Consider the following 20,632-nt stretch of genomic DNA (forward strand, 5'->3'; position numbering starts at 1 on the left):
GCTAGTCATAACTACTACTATAGGCCTGGCTAGTCATAACTACTACTGTAGGCCTGGCTAGTCATAACTACTACTGTAGGCCTGGCTAGTCATAACTACTACTGTAGGCCTGGCTAGTCATAACTACTACTGTAGGCCTGGCTAGTCATAACTACTACTGTAGGCCTGGCTAGTCATAACTACTACTGTAGACCTGGCTAGTCATAACTACTACTGTAGACCTGGCTAGTCATAACTACTACTGTAGACCTGGCTAGTCATAATTACTACTGTAGACCTGGCTAGTCATAACTACTACTGTAGACCTGGCTAGTCATAACTACTACTGTAGGCCTGGCTAGTCATAACTACTACTGTAGACCTGGCTAGTCAGAACTACTACTGTAGACCTGGCTAGTCAGAACTACTACTGTAGGCCTGGCTAGTCATAACTACTACTATAGGCCTGGCTAGTCATAACTACTACTGTAGACCTGGCTAGTCATTACTACTACTGTAGACCTGGCTAGTCATAACTACTACTGTAGGCCTGGCTAGTCATAACTACTACTGTAGGCCTGGCTAGTCATAACTACTACTGTAGGCCTGGCTAGTCATAACTACTACTGTAGGCCTGGCTAGTCATAACTACTACTGTAGACCTGGCTAGTCATAACTACTACTGTAGACCTGGCTAGTCATAACTACTACTGTAGACCTGGCTAGTCATAACTACTACTGTAGACCTGGCTAGTCATAACTACTACTGTAGACCTGGCTAGTCATTACTACTACTGTAGGCCTGGCTAGTCATAATTACTACTATAGGCCTGACTAGTCATAACTACTACTGTAGGCCTGGCTAGTCATAACTACTACTGTAGGCCTGGCTAGTCATAACTACTACTATAGGCCTGGCTAGTCATTACTACTACTGTAGGCCTGGCTAGTCATAATTGCTACTGTAGGCCTGGCTAGTCATAACTACTACTGTAGGCCTGGCTAGTCATTACTACTACTATAGGCCTGGCTAGTCATTACTACTACTGTAGGCCTGGCTAGTCATAACTACTACTGTAGGCCTGGCTTGTCATAACTACTACTGTAGGCCTGGCTAGTCATAATTACTACTGTAGGTCTAGCTACAGTATTTGGTTGGCACTCAGACAAAACTCACTAGATTTTCTTCTACTTCCTCGATATACCTACTCATCCCTAGTTCTACAGGACCACATTTGCTCTTCATATGAGGCACGGCAAAGACTCCTCCGTCGAGCCCAGGTCACATAGATCCAGTCCAGCCCAGCCCAGCCCACCCTGGCCCAATCCAACCCAGCCCATACCGTCCCATTTCTAACCAATCCTAACCCAGCAGGAGCGACAGTGGCAATTGAATACTCCTGGCTCCACCACCACCTACATGGGTCCGCAACCGACCCACACTTTCCCATTCCCAGCCGGGCCTCTCCGCTCCGCTCCCCTCATCACCTCTCTGCTCCTCTCCCCTCATCACCTCCTCTCCAAGTCCTTGGTCTGCTAGAATGGAGGGTGGTGCTAGCCGCTAGCCCGAGAGCTCCCGCTACCTCTCTCTCGCTGCCAGGGGAGAGCGGTGAAGGACGAGGGAGAAAATAGTTTGAGTGATGCCTTCGCCTTGGTGACTAATGAACAGTTCAGCCCGGGTCAACCCATTACAACTGCAAGCGTTTAATTATTAATTACACCCAATCTATACTCTGTAAAGGACAAGCTTGGTATGTTTAATGTGTGGTTGGGGTGTGTGGGGTTGGGCTCTCTCCTGGCATTGTGTTATCAGCGCGTGTCAGTGAGGAGCTGAAGAGGAGAGTGGAGACAGAAAGGTCCCTTGTTTTAGGGGGTGAAATGGGGTGCTGCGTGCACACACACACACACACACACTGAAGACAAACTATACTGAACAAAAATATAAACACAACACGTAAAGTGTTGGTCCCATGTTTCCTGAGTTGAAATTAAAGATCATAGACATTTTGCATACACACAAAAAAAGCTTATTTCTCTTCATTTGGTTTACAAATGTGTTTACATCCCTGTTAGTGAGCATTTCTCCTTCGCCAAGATAATCCATCCACCTGACAGGTGTGGAATATCAAGAAGCATGATCATTACACAGGTGCACCTTCTGCTGGGGACAATAAAAGACCACTCTAAAATGGGCAGTTTTGTCACATAACACAATGCCACAGATGTCTCAAGCATTGAGGGAGTACGCAATTAGCATGCTGACTGCAGGAATGTCCACCAGAGCTGTTGCCATAGAACTTAATGTTAATTTCTCTACCATAAGCCGCCTTCAATATAACTTTAGATCATTTGGCAGTACGTCCATCAGACCTCACACACACACGTAACCACGCCAACCCAGGGCCTCCACATCCAAACGGTCAGAAACAGGGAAGCTCATCTGCGTACTTCGTCGACCTCACCAGGGTCTTAACCTGACTGCAGTACCACGTCGTAACCTATTTCACAAAATATCCTCGCTGTTGAAATATATCATTCTAGAAAGGATTGATACACAGCGCTACATGTAGACTGAGGGGTACACTGCCCTTGACCCTGGTGTGTGTGTGTAGGATAGGGAAGTGTGTCAAGGTTCTGGGAACATGTGTTGCTAAGAGTCAGAGGTCAAGGTTAATGCTACATATTGGATGGCCTGACACTCTCTGTGCTCCTTAGACTGGTCATGCTACATTACCTCTGCCAGGTGTGTGTGTGTGTGTGTGTGTGTGTGTGTATATTAAAGCACTTGAGTGAGAACATCTGAGTGTGTCTCTATATTCACCTTATGTAGCCTGGCAACAAGGGCGCGGCCATATTTGCTGCGATCAACATTCGGCACATTGACACACAAGCAAACCCAGGGAGGAGATGTGGTTAAATATGAATTACAATTGTCAAACTATTAAATATAGAAACCAATTCATCAGGGCACCATTGGAAAAAGATGCCTGGCTGAAATGGGATTCCTTGTATAAATAAAGGTTTAATAAAAATATAGTGTGTTTTCACATAGTATAAGCACTACGAAGCTAAAGTTGCCCTGTTAGCATTCCTATAGACTTAACATGGTGGGTTAGCTAGTTAGGTATGAGCAGAGTCCTGCCTTTTGGTCCAGTTCTGGAGGCCCTGTGTTTTAACTGCTACTTCCAGCATTATCCACTAGTGTTGCTGCAGATAGAAAATCCTAGGAAATGTTCTGTAATTGACCCAATGTCTCCACAATCCAATCAATCGTTTCCGTTTTGCCACGCGTGTGTTTTGAGGGATAACTATTTTTGTCGTGATTCAACGGCGCTCTTCGCTGCACGCTGATGTTCTCTAACGGGGGTCATCGGAAGTTGTACAACGGGTCCATTAGGGGGCAGTTAAATGGCAGGAAAGGAAACCGAGCATAAACGTATAAAAGAAAACGACAGGGAATTGAAGATCAGAGTATTGACTGAAATAAAAGTGTGTCAAACACTCCGCTGGGATGCTCGTTGCAAATGTCAATAATATATTCTGTAAAACCTGCTGCCTTAAGAGTACAAAAGAAAATGCACAATAGACCGCCATCAGAAACAAAGTAACATAATAGCTTGTAAAAGAGATCTGGCTGAAGAAGTAACAGCTGTTTGGGCTGATACTGGGAGGAAGCTTACTACCAGTATCTTCTATCCCTGGCCTGTGTGTGAGAAACTAGAAATAGAAATCATTTTAAAATAACTAAAACTAAATTTAAAAAAACAATCAATTCAGGTCTGAAAACCAACAAACTAAATTTCAAATAAAATAAAAATCAGAAAACGAAGAGAAATAAAAACAAAACTATAATAACCTTTGAGAACGACTTGAGGCAGCAGTGTGTGTGTGTGTATCAATGTGTGTGGGTCTATCAATGTGTGTGTGTGTGTGTGCCTATCAATGTTTGTGTGTGATCTGCCTGTGTGTGTGTGTCTATCAGTGTGTGTGTGTGTGTGTGCCTATCAGTGTGTGTGTGTGTGTATATCAGTGTGTGTGTGTGTGTGTGTGCCTATCAATGCGTGTGTGTGATCTGCCTGTGTGTGTGTGTCTATCAGTGTGTGTGTGTGTGTCTATCAGTGTGTGTGTGTGTGTGTGTGTGTGTGTGCCTATCAGTGTGTGTGTGTGTCTATCAGTGTGTGTGTGTGTGTGTGTGTGTGTGTCTATCAGTGTGTGTGTGTGTCTATCAGTGTGTGTGTGTGTGTGTGTGTGTGTGTCTATCAGTGTGTGTGTGTGTGTGTGTGTCTATCAGTGTGTGTGTGTGTGTGTGTATCAGTGTGTGTGTGTGTGTGTGCCTATCAGTGTGTGTGTGTGTCTATCAGTGTGTGTGTGTGTGTGTGTGTGTCTATCAGTGTGTGTGTGTGTGTCTATCAGTGTGTGTGTGTGTGTGTGTGTGTGTCTATCAGTGTGTGTGTGTGTGTCTATCAGTGTGTGTGTGTGTGTGTGTGTGTCTATCAGTGTGTGTGTGTGTGTCTATCAGTGTGTGTGTGTGTGTGTGTCTGTGTGTGCCTATCAGTGTGTGTGTGTGTCTATCAGTGTGTGTGTGTGTGTGTGTGTGTGTGTGTCTATCAGTGTGTGTGTGTGTGTGTGTGTGTGTGTCTATCAGTGTGTGTGTGCCTATCAGTGTGTGTGTGTGTCTATCAGTGTGTATGTGTGTGTGTGTGTGTGTGTATCTATCAGTGTGTGTGTATAGAATGGTTCAAGGCAGTAGTAGGTGTATGTCTATCTGTGTGTGTATACGTGCATCTGTGATCTGCCTGTGTTTGTGTGTCTGTGTGTCTACAGAGCCGCTCAGGGTGGGTGCAGCCTGAGAGAGTGTGTGTGTGTGTGTGTGTGTGTGTGTGTGTGGAATGGCCCAAGGCGGTTGTGTGTGTGCGGGGCGGAGGGGGGGTGAGCGAGCGCGAGCGAAGCCGTCTGAGCACTGTGCTTCATTAGGAAACAAAATATAAGCTTTCCACACCATTAGGAATGACTTTAGGAGAGAAAGCACATAAGACGCCGACTCACCTCATCAACGATGCATTGCAGTAACTGGAGAGGCTTGAATGGGGAGAGAACAGAGAGAGAGAGGAGATGGGCGGAAGAAGAAAACGAAGTATTAGTCTACATGAGACGTTACGACAGAGAGGTGGCAGAGAAAATCACTAATGTAATAAAAAGGTATTCACATTAATCAAATGCACCGAGCTCCGGCACAGCCATCGCCCCCTGAATGTTTCTATTATTCTATAATAGCATCTAATCTAATACAGGCAGTTAAGGCCCGCTGTATCATTTCAATGCAAAAAAAAAAAAAACGCAATTTGTGGGACGTTTCAAATGAGGGATCTGCTGGAGAGTGAAACACTGCCGGGAGTGAAACACTGTCTTCCCCCCACGAAAAATACATCACATCTCACCATTAAAGATCCTTGGTTTTTCTGAATCTGTAAAGGCAGACGAAGACAAGAAGAAGAAGAAGAAGAAGAGAAAGAAAGAAGAAAGAAAGAAAGAAAGAAAGAAAGAAAGAAAGAAAGAAAGAAAGAAAGAAAGAAAGAAAGAAAGAAAGAAAGAAAGAAAGAAAGAAAGAAAGAAAGAAAGAAAGAAAGAAAGAAAGAAAGAAAGAAAGAAAGAAAGAAAGAAAGAAAGAAAGAAAGAAAGAAAGAAAGAAAGAAAGAAAGAAAGAAAGAAAGAAAGAAAGAAAGAAAGAAAGAAAGAAAGAAGAGAGAGAGAGAGAGAGAGAGAGAGAGAGAGAGAGAGAGAGAGAGAGAGAGAGAGAGAGAGAGAGAGAGAGAGAGAGAGAGAGAGAGAGAGAGAGAGAGAGAGAGAGAGAGAGAGAGAGAGAGAGAGAGAGAGAGAGAGAGAGAGAGAGAGAGAGAGAGAGAGAGAGAGAGAGAGAGAGAGAGAGAGAGAGGCAATATGTAATTAGCATGTCATAATCAAAAGCACACACTTGGACACATTATGATCACTGGGAGAATATGATGGCATCCCCCCGGTGGGCATGTGTTAACACCATCTACATAATAATACACACAATACCCAAACGTTAATAGTCTTGCTCTCATTTGGGGAGGTGGAAGAGATTCAGCACTGTTCATTTCATCTTCCCTGTTACCCCCTCCAGGTTGTCTAAAGGTGCAGGGTTGTAGAATGAATTGTGCATAATGTATATTTCAAATAGGAATCTGCAGGCTGAGCAAACATTTCCACTCAAACAGATACAACAGAATTAAATGTTGTTAAAAAGAAGGAATAAAAAGTTAAGAGGCTAACATGGGGCTTTGGTCGACCACTAAAACTAACAATTATCCAGTCATCTCTGGTGAGACACTACCAAATGACAAGGTTCTCCGTATAGACTATTCTGTCTTCATCCATCACCACTCCACAGGAAACCAACAGCTTCCAACACAAAGTACGTGGAAGTCCAATGACCTGAAATGACGGCTTTGTTCATCAACAGTTTCAATTATTTTACTTCAGATAAATATATAAAAATGAAAAAAAAAACTGGCTTTGAAGTTTCTTTCATGGCCGAAAAGCTCAACAAACAACACAAGAAACGGAGTTGTAGTCAGACAGGGAGAACGTTTTTAATGCATAGATAACAAGAGACCCAAGGTCTTCTGCTTTGAGCTAGATGGCCCATTATGTTTAGTCAATTAATTGCTTGTTTCGTAGGCTCTTTTGATAATGCGTTAGAACTCTTATTGATTCATTCTCTGAATTAACTGACAGCTTTGCAACTCGTGGTAAATCTCAAGAGGCCCTTCATGGCCTCTACACCTATTTTAACTGATTCAGACATACGTTATGGGCGACTACAGAAAACAAATTCATTCAGAAATAATTACTAAACAAAATTGCAAGCTGCTCAGGGGTTGAAATTGGATTGTGGAAGGCAAACTTATTTGAGTTCTATTTTGTCAAGAGTTTGTTCTTTTCGTACACAGTAATTTGATCTGGCGTCGACAAAGTGAGCCGTAACAATGCCGTCCCATCTTTCCATTTAACATAGTCATTGAACGATATAACTTGATGATCTAATTTACACATCACAACGTAGTATATATATATTTGTCCTGGGGGTAATCAGCGCTTCATATGATGATTACGGTCTAACAATATATTAACCTTTCAATGAGTCCCTTGTTGTTTCTGATACAGAGTTGGTTTGAAAATGACGACTACTGTGGACAACAAACTGGAGACTGAATCCTGCAGAGGAAAACAACAGTGTTCTGTGTTTCACATTCAGGTTAAAACAACTCTAATCATGAACAATAACCCCAAATAAGAGTAGAGGCAAAAATATGGATTTTTTTAAAGTCTTGGTTTCAAAATGGACTCCAATATTTCTGAGGGAACAACATTTCAGAGGCAATGGATGGACACTCGAGGTCAACTCAACGAAACTCCCTCGTTTCATCACAGTCATCAATCACAACAGAATAGACAGACTTGGTTATAAGCAATGGTATTCCTACTCAGTCATCAGGTAGAAGCTGTTCTCACAGTCTACAGAAAGGGAGAATGGTATTCCTACTCAGTCATCTCAGTCATCATGTAGAAGCTGTTCTCACAGTCTACAGAAAGGGAGACAATGGTATTCCTACTCAGTCATCAGGTAGAAGCTGTTCTCACAGTCTACAGACAGGGAGACAATGGTATTCCTACTCAGTCATCAGGTAGAAGTTGTTCTCTCAGTCTACAGACAGGGAGACAATGGTATTCCTACTCAGTCATCAGGTAGAAGTTGTTCTCTCAGTCTACAGACAGGGAGACAATGGTATTCCTACTCAGTCATCATGTAGAAACTGTTCTCTCAGTCTACAGACAGGGATACAATGGTATTCCTACTCAGTCATCATGTAGAAGTTGTTCTCTCAGTCTACAGACAGGGAGACGGTGGTATTCCTACTCAGTCATCATGTAGAAGTTGTTCTCTCAGTCTACAGACAGGGAGACGATGGTATTCCTACTCAGTCATCATGTAGAAGTTGTTCTCTCAGTCTACAGACAGGGAGACGATGGTTTTCCTACTCAGTCATCAGGTAGAAGTTGTTCTCTCAGTCTACAGACAGGGAGACAATGGTATTCCTACTCAGTCATCAGGTAGAAGCTGTTCTCACAGTCTACAGAAAGGGAGAATGGTATTCCTACTCAGTCATCTCAGTCATCATGTAGAACCTGTTCTCTCAGTCTACAGACAGGGAGACGGTGGTATTCCTACTTAGTCATCAGGTAGAAGCTGTTCTCTCAGATCTGCAGCACAGTCTACAGACAGGGAGACAATGGTATTCCTACTCAGTCATCATGTAGAAGTTGTTCTCTCAGTCTACAGACAGGGAGACGGTGGTATTCCTACTCAGTCATCATGTAGAAGTTGTTCTCTCAGTCTACAGACAGGGAGACGGTGGTATTCCTACTCAGTCATCATGTAGAAGTTGTTCTCTCAGTCTACAGACAGGGAGACGGTACTGTATTGAAACACTCAATACCGCCATCGGTCTCCCATTTCTATAGATGTTAACAGCTGTGTTGATCTGAAAGGCAGATGTTCCAGGGTTGAGGGGAGCAATAGCTAGAGCATCAAAAAGTACAAAACGTTCACAGACAAGGGGTGAATGCGGCCTCTGCATAAAGCATTCAACATGTTTGGAAAATGTGATACTTCATCATATGAAAGTCCCCGCGTCACAACGCAATATGGGGATAGTGTCAAAAGAGTCTACATTACTCAATACTTGGGAGTGCAATCACTGATCTGTTAAATCCCTCTACAGTTTGACATGTTTATGTGATCCCTTCATAACAACACCATCAAACATATTTGAACTACTTCCTGTTCTTCTTCTTCTTCTTCTTCTTCTCCTGCAGAACAATTTAAAATGGAGATGAGGAAAAGGGCCCAAATCAATCAGGGGGGGCGCTGCCCCGGCGGCTGTATACACATCACATCCAGTCTGCTGTCTTCAAAGACTTTCAGAGCCATGAGAAAACTCCATTAACTCTCACAACGAATGCAAATGGATCACAACATGGGGTGAGGAGGAATTAAAGAGGCCGTCTCTAATCAATGACAAACACAGGATGAAAACGCCATGGCGTGTGTTCTGTTATCGCCACCTCCGCCCCCCACTGTTACTGTTAACCCATACTCCAGGCAACTCGTATAGCACGCACACACACACACACACACACACACACACACACACACACACACACACACACACACACACACACACACTCAACATGGAAAGGGTGAGTACAGAGGCCCCCTTACAGCGTCACAACAGCTCTTTCCAAAAACAAAAAGCACCCCTCTGCCCTTCAAATCCACCCACATCCCACCCAAAACACTGACCCCGTTCTCCCAAAACCACGTATACTGAGCAAATCTCAGGTGCTTACAATTGATTCCATTCTCTCTATTTGTGTTGCTGCCACAGTCGGGTGGACCGTGGAGGGTGATAGCACAGGGGGCTTCTGCGCAGACAGCTGACAGCCTGGGCCCGAGGACGTTTGCCGGCTGCGCCTGGCGAGATGAAGCCGAGCGGCGCTCGGCCGCCACTCTACCCGTTCTACCAGGGCTCTGCTACAGCCTGCAGGTGAACTGTCTGTAACGCCATATGGAGCAGGGAAAATTAACAGAGAGATGAGGAGAGCACTGGCAGCGGGAGATCTCCCTGGCGCACACACTGTCTCTTGGTGTAGCTTTAAATTCCATATGTAGGGAAGATAGAAGGGGAGAGAGAGAGAGAGGATGGGAAAGCAAGAGCGGGGGAAACTGTGTGAGAGAGAGCGAGAGCGAGAGTGAGAGAGAGAGAGAGAGAGAGAGAGAGAGAGAGAGAGAGAGAGAGAGAGCGAGAGAGAGGATGGGAAAGCAAGAGCGGGCGAAACTGTGTGTGAGAGAGAGAGAGAGAGAGAGAGAGTGAGAGAGAGAGAGAGAGAGAGAGAATGGGAAAGCAAGAGCGGGGGAAACAGTGTGAGAGAGAGAGCGTGAGAGAGAGAGAGCGAGAGAGACAGAGAGAGAGACAGAGACAGAGAGAGAGGGGGGGGAAACAGTGTGAGAGAGAGAGAGAGAGAGAGAGAGAGAATGAGGAAGAAAGAGAGAGAGAGAGAGAGAGAGAGAGAGAGAGAGGGGGAAACAGTGAAAGACGGGGAGAGAGAGGAAGAATAAATAAATGAATAGGGTGTGAAAACATTCAACGCTCCACCACAACGCCTATGGCTCCATTTGTAAAGAACAAGTTTGTCTTTTTTCTTCCTCTGGTTATTTAGGCTAATTTATGAATCAGGTTCTGGTGGAAGTATACAGGCAGACAGACTGTTATAGATTGGATTCAATACATTGGAGATATTAAAGTGTTACCAGAGGTCTCATGCCTATTAAAAAGAAGCATGAAGATGCTGTGAATGATGCTCTCTTCCATACAAAATGGTGGATATGTAAATACCAGAGAAGAACAGACAAGCCCACATCTCTCTGCTTCTTATTCAAAAACCGTGTGTGTGTGTGTGTGTGAGACTGTGAGGCATTCATTATTGTATGTAATCATACATTGGCGATTAACATGATAATGGCCACGTTAATAGACACTGCTGAAGATAAGAGTGGCAGCACTCCGAAATGAGACCTGCCTGAGGCAACACACACAATAACCATGGAGACCTCATGTACGTCATCACAGCAGGATGAACACAGGGGGCACAAACACACGTTTGACTGGTCGCCTCAAAACAAGTTTAGTATTTCCCATGTCTCCAGGACTAGTATTAACAAAACGGATTCACTATGCAGCTTAATCACTGTGTAGAGGGCTTATATCCTCTTAATTATTCTCTTCAAGACATCCATTTATTGCAAAGCCCCTACAGAAACACATCTAGGGATAACTATCACAACTATCCTAATTCACAGGTCTTACTCTGCGTACTAAACATCATAAACAATGCCACAGAACCTAGACAATTCCTCTTCTGGACATGCAGCTACGGTATCTTATAGCTACTGAATAGATTCACAACCATGATACACTTGGCATCATATCCCAGTTTCAGTCCGTCAGTGCTATGGTCTCCCTCCAGTCTTATTTGGGTGTTCCAGGCCATCCACAGGCCGACGGTCATGGTAGCCGTGAGTAATGTTCATTAGATTGGTTCGCAGCATGCCTGTTGGGTTAATTAGCACTGGGAAACAAAGTGGTCACCAGCGCAGAGCTTGGACTAATGGTTCTAGCGCTCTGCTTTAGCCCACTGGGCTCCTTTAAAATCAGCCTCCACGGAGTTTAGATTTCACCGCTTGGAAACTGTGTACCTTAGGAGTCACATATTAAAATGGGACAGTGCATCGACATTTGACTTATAAATATATATATATATCTTGTTCTTGAGCATGAGAAATGTAAAGAGGAAGTGGTGTTGACGATTAAAAAGTCACACCGTATTGCCTTAGCAGCGGTTGATGGATGGGGACATGGAGACATGGACCTGAAAAGTGCGTTGTAGAACTTAATGTCCCTTTTAAAACAATATGCATTTGCTGCATCCATTTTTGGGACTTTAAATGAATGATGTGTACTGACTGATTGGTGGAGAATATAACCTAGAAATGTCTCACGAGCTTAGTTCAACTGTCCTTCCCCATCTGATCCCAACGTAAGCGAGTTTTGCTCCAATGTTTGTAAATAAACACTATAAAACCTCATTATTCAAACTATCATTTTGATAGGTCAGTCCTTAAATTCACAGACAGAGTTATGGACGTAACAGTGGTTAGATTTCTCTGTTTACAGAAAGAGGTGCGAGGCAAACACTTTGTTATTGTTTCAACTGCTGATTGATGCTTTCTTTACATTTGACATGTTAGTCATTTAGCAGATGCTCTTATCCAGAGCGACTTACATTAGTGAGTTCAGACATTTTCATACTTTTGTGGTTGTACTGGTCCCACGTGGGAATCGAACCCACAACCTGGCGTTATAAGCGCCTTGCTCTGCCAACTGAGAAACATGGGACCCTTTATGTAGAAAGGACACATGTATTATTTGTATGTATTTGGGACAATAATTGAGGTACCTGACTCCAGACCATTCCTTTCACAAAACAATGCTCTTTAAAACCTACATCACATTATTTTATGGTTGTTTGGAGGTTTATAGAAAGTTCTACATACTCAGTAGCCATTTTGTCTTGTCATTCCATTTTCCTCTCAGAAGAATGAATAATGGAATGTAAGTCGGAGTAGATGAAGCACACAATGGATAAAGCAGATGTCACAAAGCCAGGTGACCTTTCAGAAAGGTCACTCTTGATCAAGTGAGAAGACCTTTTGGTCCAGTGACACATCATAAACAACACTCAAAAGAATCCACTCAATAACCACCATTACAGCCACCATCCACATGGCTTTCCAAGATGGCCGCCGTGCAGCCAGTCAGGCGAGGTAACCAAGTTCAGCATGCTCAGAGGAGGATTATGGCTCTAAGCCCTCATTTGGGCCTAATTAAAGAGCTGATGGGATTCAGCAGACCTCTTCTGTGGCTCAGCAATTACATTTGAAGATGAGCAGGATTGTAGGAGTAGGGTCAACATGGAGAATGGATAAGAGTCACTATGGGACCACCAGTGACATCACAAACAGAATTAAGGGAGTGAGAAAGACCCTATGACCACATGTTGTCATGACACCCTACTGTGTGGCTTCTACATAGCTAAACATGAAGCCATGTGAATGGAATGTAGTGAGGAAGGGACTCACCTGTGGATAGGGGAAAGCGCCCAGTGCCAACTGTAGAAAGAGAAAAACACGACAATAAGGGTAACGGCAAAGGCTGCGAAAATAATAAACAGGCCTACCGGGACTATCAACAGCTCTGTTACAGGGGCCTCCTGACTGGTGCAGTGGTCTGAGGCTCTGCATCTCAGTGCTAGCTGTGGTCTAAGGCTCTGCATCTCAGTGCTAGCTGTGGTCTAAGGCTCTGCATCTCAGTGCTAGCTGTGGTCTAAGGCTCTGCATCTCAGTGCTAGCTGTGGTCTAAGGCTCTGCATCTCAGTGCTAGCTGTGGTCTAAGGCTCTGCATCTCAGTGCTAGCTGTGGTCTAAGGCTCTGCATCTCAGCGCTAGCTGTGGTCTGAGGCTCTGCATCTCAGTGTTAGCTGTGGTTTAAGGCTCTGCATCTCAGCGCTAGCTGTGGTCTGAGGCTCTGCATCTCAGTGTTAGCTGTGGTCTGAGGCTCTGCGTCTCAGTGCTAGCTGTGGTCTGAGGCTCTGCATCTCAGTGCTAGCTGTGGTCTGAGGCTCTGCATCTCAATGTTAGCTGTGGTCTGAGGCTCTGCATCTCAGTGTTAGCTGTGGTCTGAGGCTCTGCGTCTCAGTGCTAGCTGTGGTCTGAGGCTCTGCATCTCAGTGCTAGCTGTGGTCTGAGGCTCTGCATCTCAGTGCTAGCTGTGGTCTGAGGCTCTGCATCTCAGTGCTAGCTGTGGTCTAAGGCTCTGCATCTCAGTGTTAGCTGTGGTCTAAGGCTCTGCATCTCAGTGCTAGCTGTAGTCTGAGGCTCTGCATCTCAGTGCTAGCTGTGGTCTAAGGATCTGCATCTCAGTGCTAGCTGTGGTCTAATGCTCTGCATCTCAGTGCTAGCTGTGCCACTAGAGTTTCTGGGTTCGAGTCCAGGCTCTGTCGCAGCCGGCCGCGGTCGGGAGACCCATGGGGCGGCGCACATTTGGCCCAGCGTCGTCCGGGTTAGGGGAGGGTTTGACCGGCAGGGATATCCTTGTCCCATCGCGCTCTAGCGACTCCTGGGGCGTGCCGGGCGCAGTGCACGCTGACATGGTCGCCAGGTGTACAGTGTTTCCTGCGACACATTGGTGCGGCTGGCTTCCGGGTTAAGTGGGCATTGTGTCAAGAAGCAGTGCGGCTTGGTTGGGTTGTGTGAAATTGGGGAGAAAAAGGGGTAAAAATACATGTGTGTGTATATATATATATATATATGTATATATGTGCATATATGTATATGTATGTATTTTTACCCCTTTCTCCCCAATTCCGTGGTATCCAATTGGTAGTTACAGTCTTGTCTAATCATTTGTATATATATATGTATATATGTATATATATATATATATATATATATATATATATATATATATATATATATATATATACACACACACACAAAAATACAAACACATATATATATATATTTTTCTTTTTTATATATATGTGTGTGTGTGTGTGTGTAAAAATACAAATATATACACATACATATATAAACAAAAATGCCAGAAATATATATATATAAAAAGACATAAGTGATTATTGGACAGGTATTAGAAAGGGGAGGAAGTTTAATAAACAGGTCTACAGGAACTATCAGGAATATGAAGTCCCTATCAGTTTAAATGTGGTTGAAGCACACTGGATTTGTTTTAGGACTGTGGTGGAAATGCGTGGAAATAGGAGTTCATAGGTGGTCTAATCTCCTCACGGAGGGAGACTAGCTGAAGCGTGTTCCAGATTAGAGAGGCCAGTCTTTGAGAGGGGCTCAGTGCGCCCCCGTCGAATAACCCCCTTCCTCAAAGAACATCGGCTATTAGTTAATAACACCCCCTGCAACCCCCCCCCCCCCCCCGCCGAGAACAGCACAGAGAGAGAAGCAGAGAGGTTGGAACGATGGAGGGATAAATTCATGTGATGTATGACTACACCGGAAAATATCCAACCCGCTCCTGACATTTGGCAATTCACTTTGTCTGGCGTCTTTAATCTTGGTTTTTATCTCTGATGATGTCGGCGCCATCACGTTATTACGACGATGTCAATACACGAGAAGACCCATGCTGGCCTTGAACGTGGACCGACTGCTAGCCACGGCAGATTAATCCAAATGAAGAGGAGAGTTTAAAAGCTGTTTCATTTAGACTAATGCACACTTACCTGTATGGTTCTCTCTCTCTCTCTCACTAACGATTCACAAAGAGGAGAGGGCTTTGATCCTGTGGCGAGAAAACTCTATCTTGATCAAACTGAGATTGTGTCGATAATTCAGACAGACTTGTATTTTCCGCAGCCCCATCCGTTACGGTTACAACGGTGATAATATTCAACAGTATTGACAAACAGTGTAGAGGCCAGAGAGGGTAAAGCGTTTGTCAGAGCTGTGGAAATAGGAGTCCTTGACGGGAATACATTGAGAATCAATAGGTGTCAATGGGGACGACAGGGCCTGGCCAAATGTAGTACTGAAATAAAAACACTATTCTAAAATGGAGCCCCTTGACACACAGACACACACACACACACACCTGCACTCACAGACACACACACACACACACACACACACACAGACACACAAACACATGCACTCTGCAATCACAGACACACAGACACACAAACACCTGCACTCTGCAATCACAGACACACACACACACACACACAGACACACAAACACATGCACTCTGCAATCACAGACACACAGACACCTGCACTCTGCAATCACAGACACACACAAACACCTGCACTCTGCAATCACAATCACAGACACACAGACACCTGCACTCTGCAATCACAGACACACACACAGACACCTGCACTCTGCAATCACAGACACACACAAACACCTGCACTCTGCAATCACAATCACAGACACACAGACACCTGCACTCTGCAATCACAGACACAGACACAGACACCTGCACTCTGCAATCACAGACACACACACAGACACCTGCACTCTGCAATCACAGACACGCAGACACACAAACACCTGCACTCTGCAATCACAGACACACACACAGACACCTGCAATCACAGACACACAGACACACAAACACCTGCACTCTGCAATCACAATCACAGACACACAGACACACAAACACCTGCACTCTGCAATCACAGACACACAGACACACAAACACCTGCACTCTGCAATCACAGACACACAGACACACAAACACCTGCACTCTGCAATCACAGACACACACAAACACCTGCACTCTGCAATCACAGACACACACACACCTGCACTCTGCAATCACAGACAGACACACCTGCACTCATAGACACACACAAACACCTGCACTCTACAATCACAGACACACACAAACACCTGCACTCTGCAATCACAGACACACACAAACACCTGCACTCTGCAATCACAGACACACACAAACACCTGCACTCTGCAATCACAGACACACACAAACACCTGCACTCTGCAATCACAGACACACACAAACACCTGCACTCTGCAATCACAGACACACACAAACACCTGCAATCACAGACACACCTGCACTCTACAATCAGACACACAGACACACCTGCACTCTACAATCACAGACACACCTGCACTCACAGACACACACAAACACCTGCACACTGCAATCACAGACACACAGAAACACCTGCACTCTACAATCACAGACACACCTGCACTCTGCAATCACAGACACACAGAAACACCTGCACTCTGCAATCACAGACACACACACAAACACCTGCACTCTGCAATCACAGACACACAGAAACATCTGCACTCTGCAATCACAGACACACAGAAACACCTGCACTCTGCAATCACAGACACACAGAAACACCTGCACTCTGCAATCACAGACACACACACAGACACCTGCACTCTGCAATCACAGACACACACACAGACACCTGCACTCTGCAATCACATACACACACAGACACCTGCACTCTGCAATCACAGACACACACACAGACACCTGCACTCTGCAATCACAGACACACACAGACACCGGCACTCTGCAATCACAGACACACACACAGACACCTGCACTCTGCAATCACAGACACATAGACACACACAGACACCTGCAATCACAGACACATAGACACACAGAAACACCTGCACTCTGCAATCACAGACACACAGAAACACCTGCACTCTGCAATCACAGACACACACACAGACACCTGCACTCTGCAATCACAGACAGACACACAGACACCTGCCCTCTGCAATCACAGACACACACACAGACACCTGCACTCTGCAATCACAGACACACACAAACGCCTGCACTCTGCACTCACCTCCATGAAGGAGATGCCCACGCTCCAGACGTCTGAATGGATACCATACTGTTCCCCAGATATCCTCTCCGGCTGCAGGGTAAAAACAAGGGAGTCAGATGAGTTATGCTGTGGTTGACTTGAGATGTACGAAATGTGATTGTGTTACGCTATAGTGTGTTCAACTGAGCCATTTGTGGTTACTGCATGATCAGATGTGTCCTGTCAATGTTTCTCCTACCACATTTTCAAGGCTGGACCCCCAAAACAACACACAGAGCCTCTTTCACCAAGATGTCCAACCACCACCAAAATCTATTCCTATTAGGTCTACTTACTGCCATGTAGGCGTTAGTTCCCACATACGTCTTGGCGATGGAATTCACCAACTGCAAACAAAAGAGGTTAGATTGATCAACTGTAGATGGGTGAATGGGTTTCTTTCTTTCCCTCAGTAACAATCGGCTGAGCAAAATACTTGTGTTTTTACTTTGGCCTTCCAGTCGATCTGTCCAACTGTTTCTCATGAGGACAGACTGTACCATACTGTTAAAGGTCCTTCAATTCTGTCCAACTGTTTGACATGAGAACAGACTGTACCATACTGTTAAAGGTCCTTCAGTTCTGTCCAACTGTTTGACATGAGGACAGACTGTACCATACTGTTAAAGGTCCTTCAGTTCTGTCCAACTGTTTCTCATGAGGACATACTGTACCATACTGTTAAAGGTCCTTCAGTTCTGTCCAACTGTTTCTCATGAGGACAGACTGTACCATACTGTTAAAGGTCCTTCAGTTCTGTCCAACTGTTTGACATGAGGACAGACTGTACCATACTGTTAAAGGTCCTTCAGTTCTGTCCAACTGTTTCTCATGAGGACAGACTGTACCATACTGTTAAAGGTCATTCAGTTCTGTCCAAATTATGTCAAACCAGCAAACTGATTTGTTTATGGGAACTGTACACTTCACATTACACTGTATATAAATGGCATCATTACATTACAAAACATAACATGCTATTATTTTACTGTCTAACGAGGTGGCTATAGCTGAAACAAGGTGGCTATAGCTGAAACAAGGTGGCTATAGCTGTGGCTATAACTGAAACAAGGTGGCTATAGCTGTGGCTATAACTGAAACAAGGTGGCCATAGTGATGGCTATAACTGAAACAAGATGGCCATAGTGATGGCTATAACTGAAACAAGATGACCATAGTGATGGCTATAACTGAAACAAGATGGCCATAGTGATGGCTATAACTGAAACAAGATGGCCATAGTGATGGCTATAACTGAAACAAGATGGCCATAGTGATGGCTATAACTGAAACAAGATGGCCATAGTGATGGCTATAACTGAAACAAGATGGCCATAGTGATGGCTATAACTGAAACAAGATGGCCATAGTGATGGCTATAACTGAAACAAGATGGCCATAGTGATGGCTATAACTGAAACAAGATGGCCATAGTGATGGCTATAACTGAAACAAGATGGCCATAGTGATGGCTATAACTGAAACAAGATGGCCATAGTGATGGCTATAACTGAAACAAGATGGCCATAGTGATGGATATAACTGAAACAAGATGGCCATAGTGATGGCTATAACTGAAACAAGATGGCCATAGTGATGGCTATAACTGAAACAAGATGGCCATAGTGATGGCTATAACTGAAACAAGATGGCCATAGTGATGGCTATAACTGAAACAAGATGGCCATAGTGATGGCTATAACTGAAACAAGATGGCCATAGTGATGGCTATAACTGAAACAAGATGGCCATAGTGATGGCTATAACTGAAACAAGATGGCCATAGTGATGGCTATAACTGAAACAAGATGGCCATAGTGATGGCTATAACTGAAACAAGATGGCCATAGTGATGGCTATAACTGAAACAAGATGGCCATAGTGATGGCTATAACTGAAACAAAAGAGTCGGCATGGCAGAGACTGTTTGTCCTACATTAAGTACAGCTCCCATCTCCTTTCCCTCCGTGACTTACATACCCAAATCTATTGAAACGTCAGTGTTACTGTGGTCTGTTCCCAGCCCTCTCACAGGGGACCAGGATGAGGACATGGGGACGTCGGAGTGTGTGTGTGAGCACAATGGGACATGCCATGGATGACAGGGCTGTGATAATGAGTGAATGATTGTGTTCCCCGATGGCTCCTGTGTTTGGAGGGGAGGTCCTGCTCAGGGAAGGCAGAGACACTGACCTTCCTACAGGGCAGTGTGTGTGTGTGTGTGTTGAGGTAAAGCTTGTATTCAGAAGCCTGTGCAGGGGTCAACGCTGCTTCACATCTCCAAGGAGAGAGGGATGAAAATTAATTAAAATTGGGGCGTGGGGGTGACAGGGTGAGAGAGAGTAGGGGAGAGTTATTCCCGGGGGTCTTTGGGGGAGTTGGAAGGGCTGTCCCAGGGTGACGTAATGACATGACACACAGGCACACACACACACACCTCAGCTATTGTCTGCCCAGCCACGCTCTTGCCACGTCCATCAAAGGCATATCAATGAAGCTTTGGCGTTGTGTGTGTGTGTGTGTGTGTGTGTGTGTGTGTGTGTGTGTGTGTGTGTGAGTAGTAATTATAACAAGTGCATGTTTTGGAGTGCCTGTGGAACAATGGTAGTGAGGAAGTTAATGTGAGAGGCTGTCCCTCAAGGTGCTTCCACTGTCGTGAGGACACAATGAATAGGTCCAGATTGACAGGTCGACTACACACACACACACACACACACACACACACACACACACACAGAGAGAGAGAGAGCGAGACACACACTGGTGTCTCAATACACACAGAGAGAGAAACAGATCACAAACACAAGCAGACAGAGACACACACAGAGGTATAAACACACACATAGAGGTATAAACACACACACAGAGGTATAAACACACACACAGAGGTATAAACACACACACAGAGGTATAAACACACACACAGAGGTATAAACACACACAGAGGTATAAACACACACACAGAGGTATAAACACACACACAGAGGTATAAACACACACACAGAGGTATAAACACACACACAGAGGTATAAACAAACACACGGGGGACTGTACCTGCGTGCTGACTCCAAAGTCACAGAGCTTCACTTGACCTCTAGTGTTGACCAGCATGTTGGAAGGCTTGACGTCTACAGAGACAAGTACATACAGTAACAGCTGCTACCTCAGCCAATCAGACTGTACTCATGTTATATCTTCATTTGACCAGTTTCTCCCAGCAAGAAAATTATCATGCAGCAACAGGAAGTGATTATCCTGCAGCAACAGGAAGTGACTATCCTGCAGCAACAGGAAATGATTATCCTGCAGCAACAGGAAATGATTATCCTGCAGCAACAGGAAATGTTTATCCTGCAGCAACAGGAAATTATTATTATTTCTGTGCTACATTTTTGGGGGAGGGCAAATCAAGTCTGACATTTTCAAGTGGAAATTACAAACTTTAGAAGACATTTGTAACTTTAGAAGACAAAATGTAACTTAGTAGTGTATTCAAGGTTTACTTGAATACACTACTAAGTTACATTTTCTGAAGCGCAGGAAGA

General features: G+C 44.6%; 1 protein-coding gene across 2 annotated transcripts in view; it reads right to left on the reverse strand.

Annotated features, from left to right (window-relative positions):
* The window catches only part of map2k5 (mitogen-activated protein kinase kinase 5), a 130,320-nt gene that overhangs the window by 39,755 nt on the left and 69,933 nt on the right, over window positions 1–20,632 (reverse strand). Inside the window, exons 14-19 of one of the 2 annotated variants that reach the window (XM_036963467.2) lie at window positions 20,142–20,215; window positions 17,384–17,434; window positions 17,067–17,138; window positions 12,764–12,793; window positions 5,418–5,444; window positions 5,026–5,058 (exon numbers count right to left, since the gene is read on the reverse strand). In XM_036963467.2, coding sequence (XP_036819362.2) covers window positions 5,026–5,058; window positions 5,418–5,444; window positions 12,764–12,793; window positions 17,067–17,138; window positions 17,384–17,434; window positions 20,142–20,215 — 287 coding nt within the window. Of the gene's footprint in view, window positions 1–5,025; window positions 5,059–5,417; window positions 5,445–11,898; window positions 12,023–12,763; window positions 12,794–17,066; window positions 17,139–17,383; window positions 17,435–20,141; window positions 20,216–20,632 lie in introns of those variants that run through there. The other variant, XM_090223074.1, reaches the window with a different exon arrangement.

Source organism: Oncorhynchus mykiss, chromosome 26 (assembly GCF_057628025.1).
Source record: "Oncorhynchus mykiss isolate SJ-2025 chromosome 26, ASM5762802v1, whole genome shotgun sequence".
In the NCBI taxonomy this organism is placed as follows: Eukaryota; Metazoa; Chordata; class Actinopteri; order Salmoniformes; family Salmonidae; genus Oncorhynchus; species Oncorhynchus mykiss.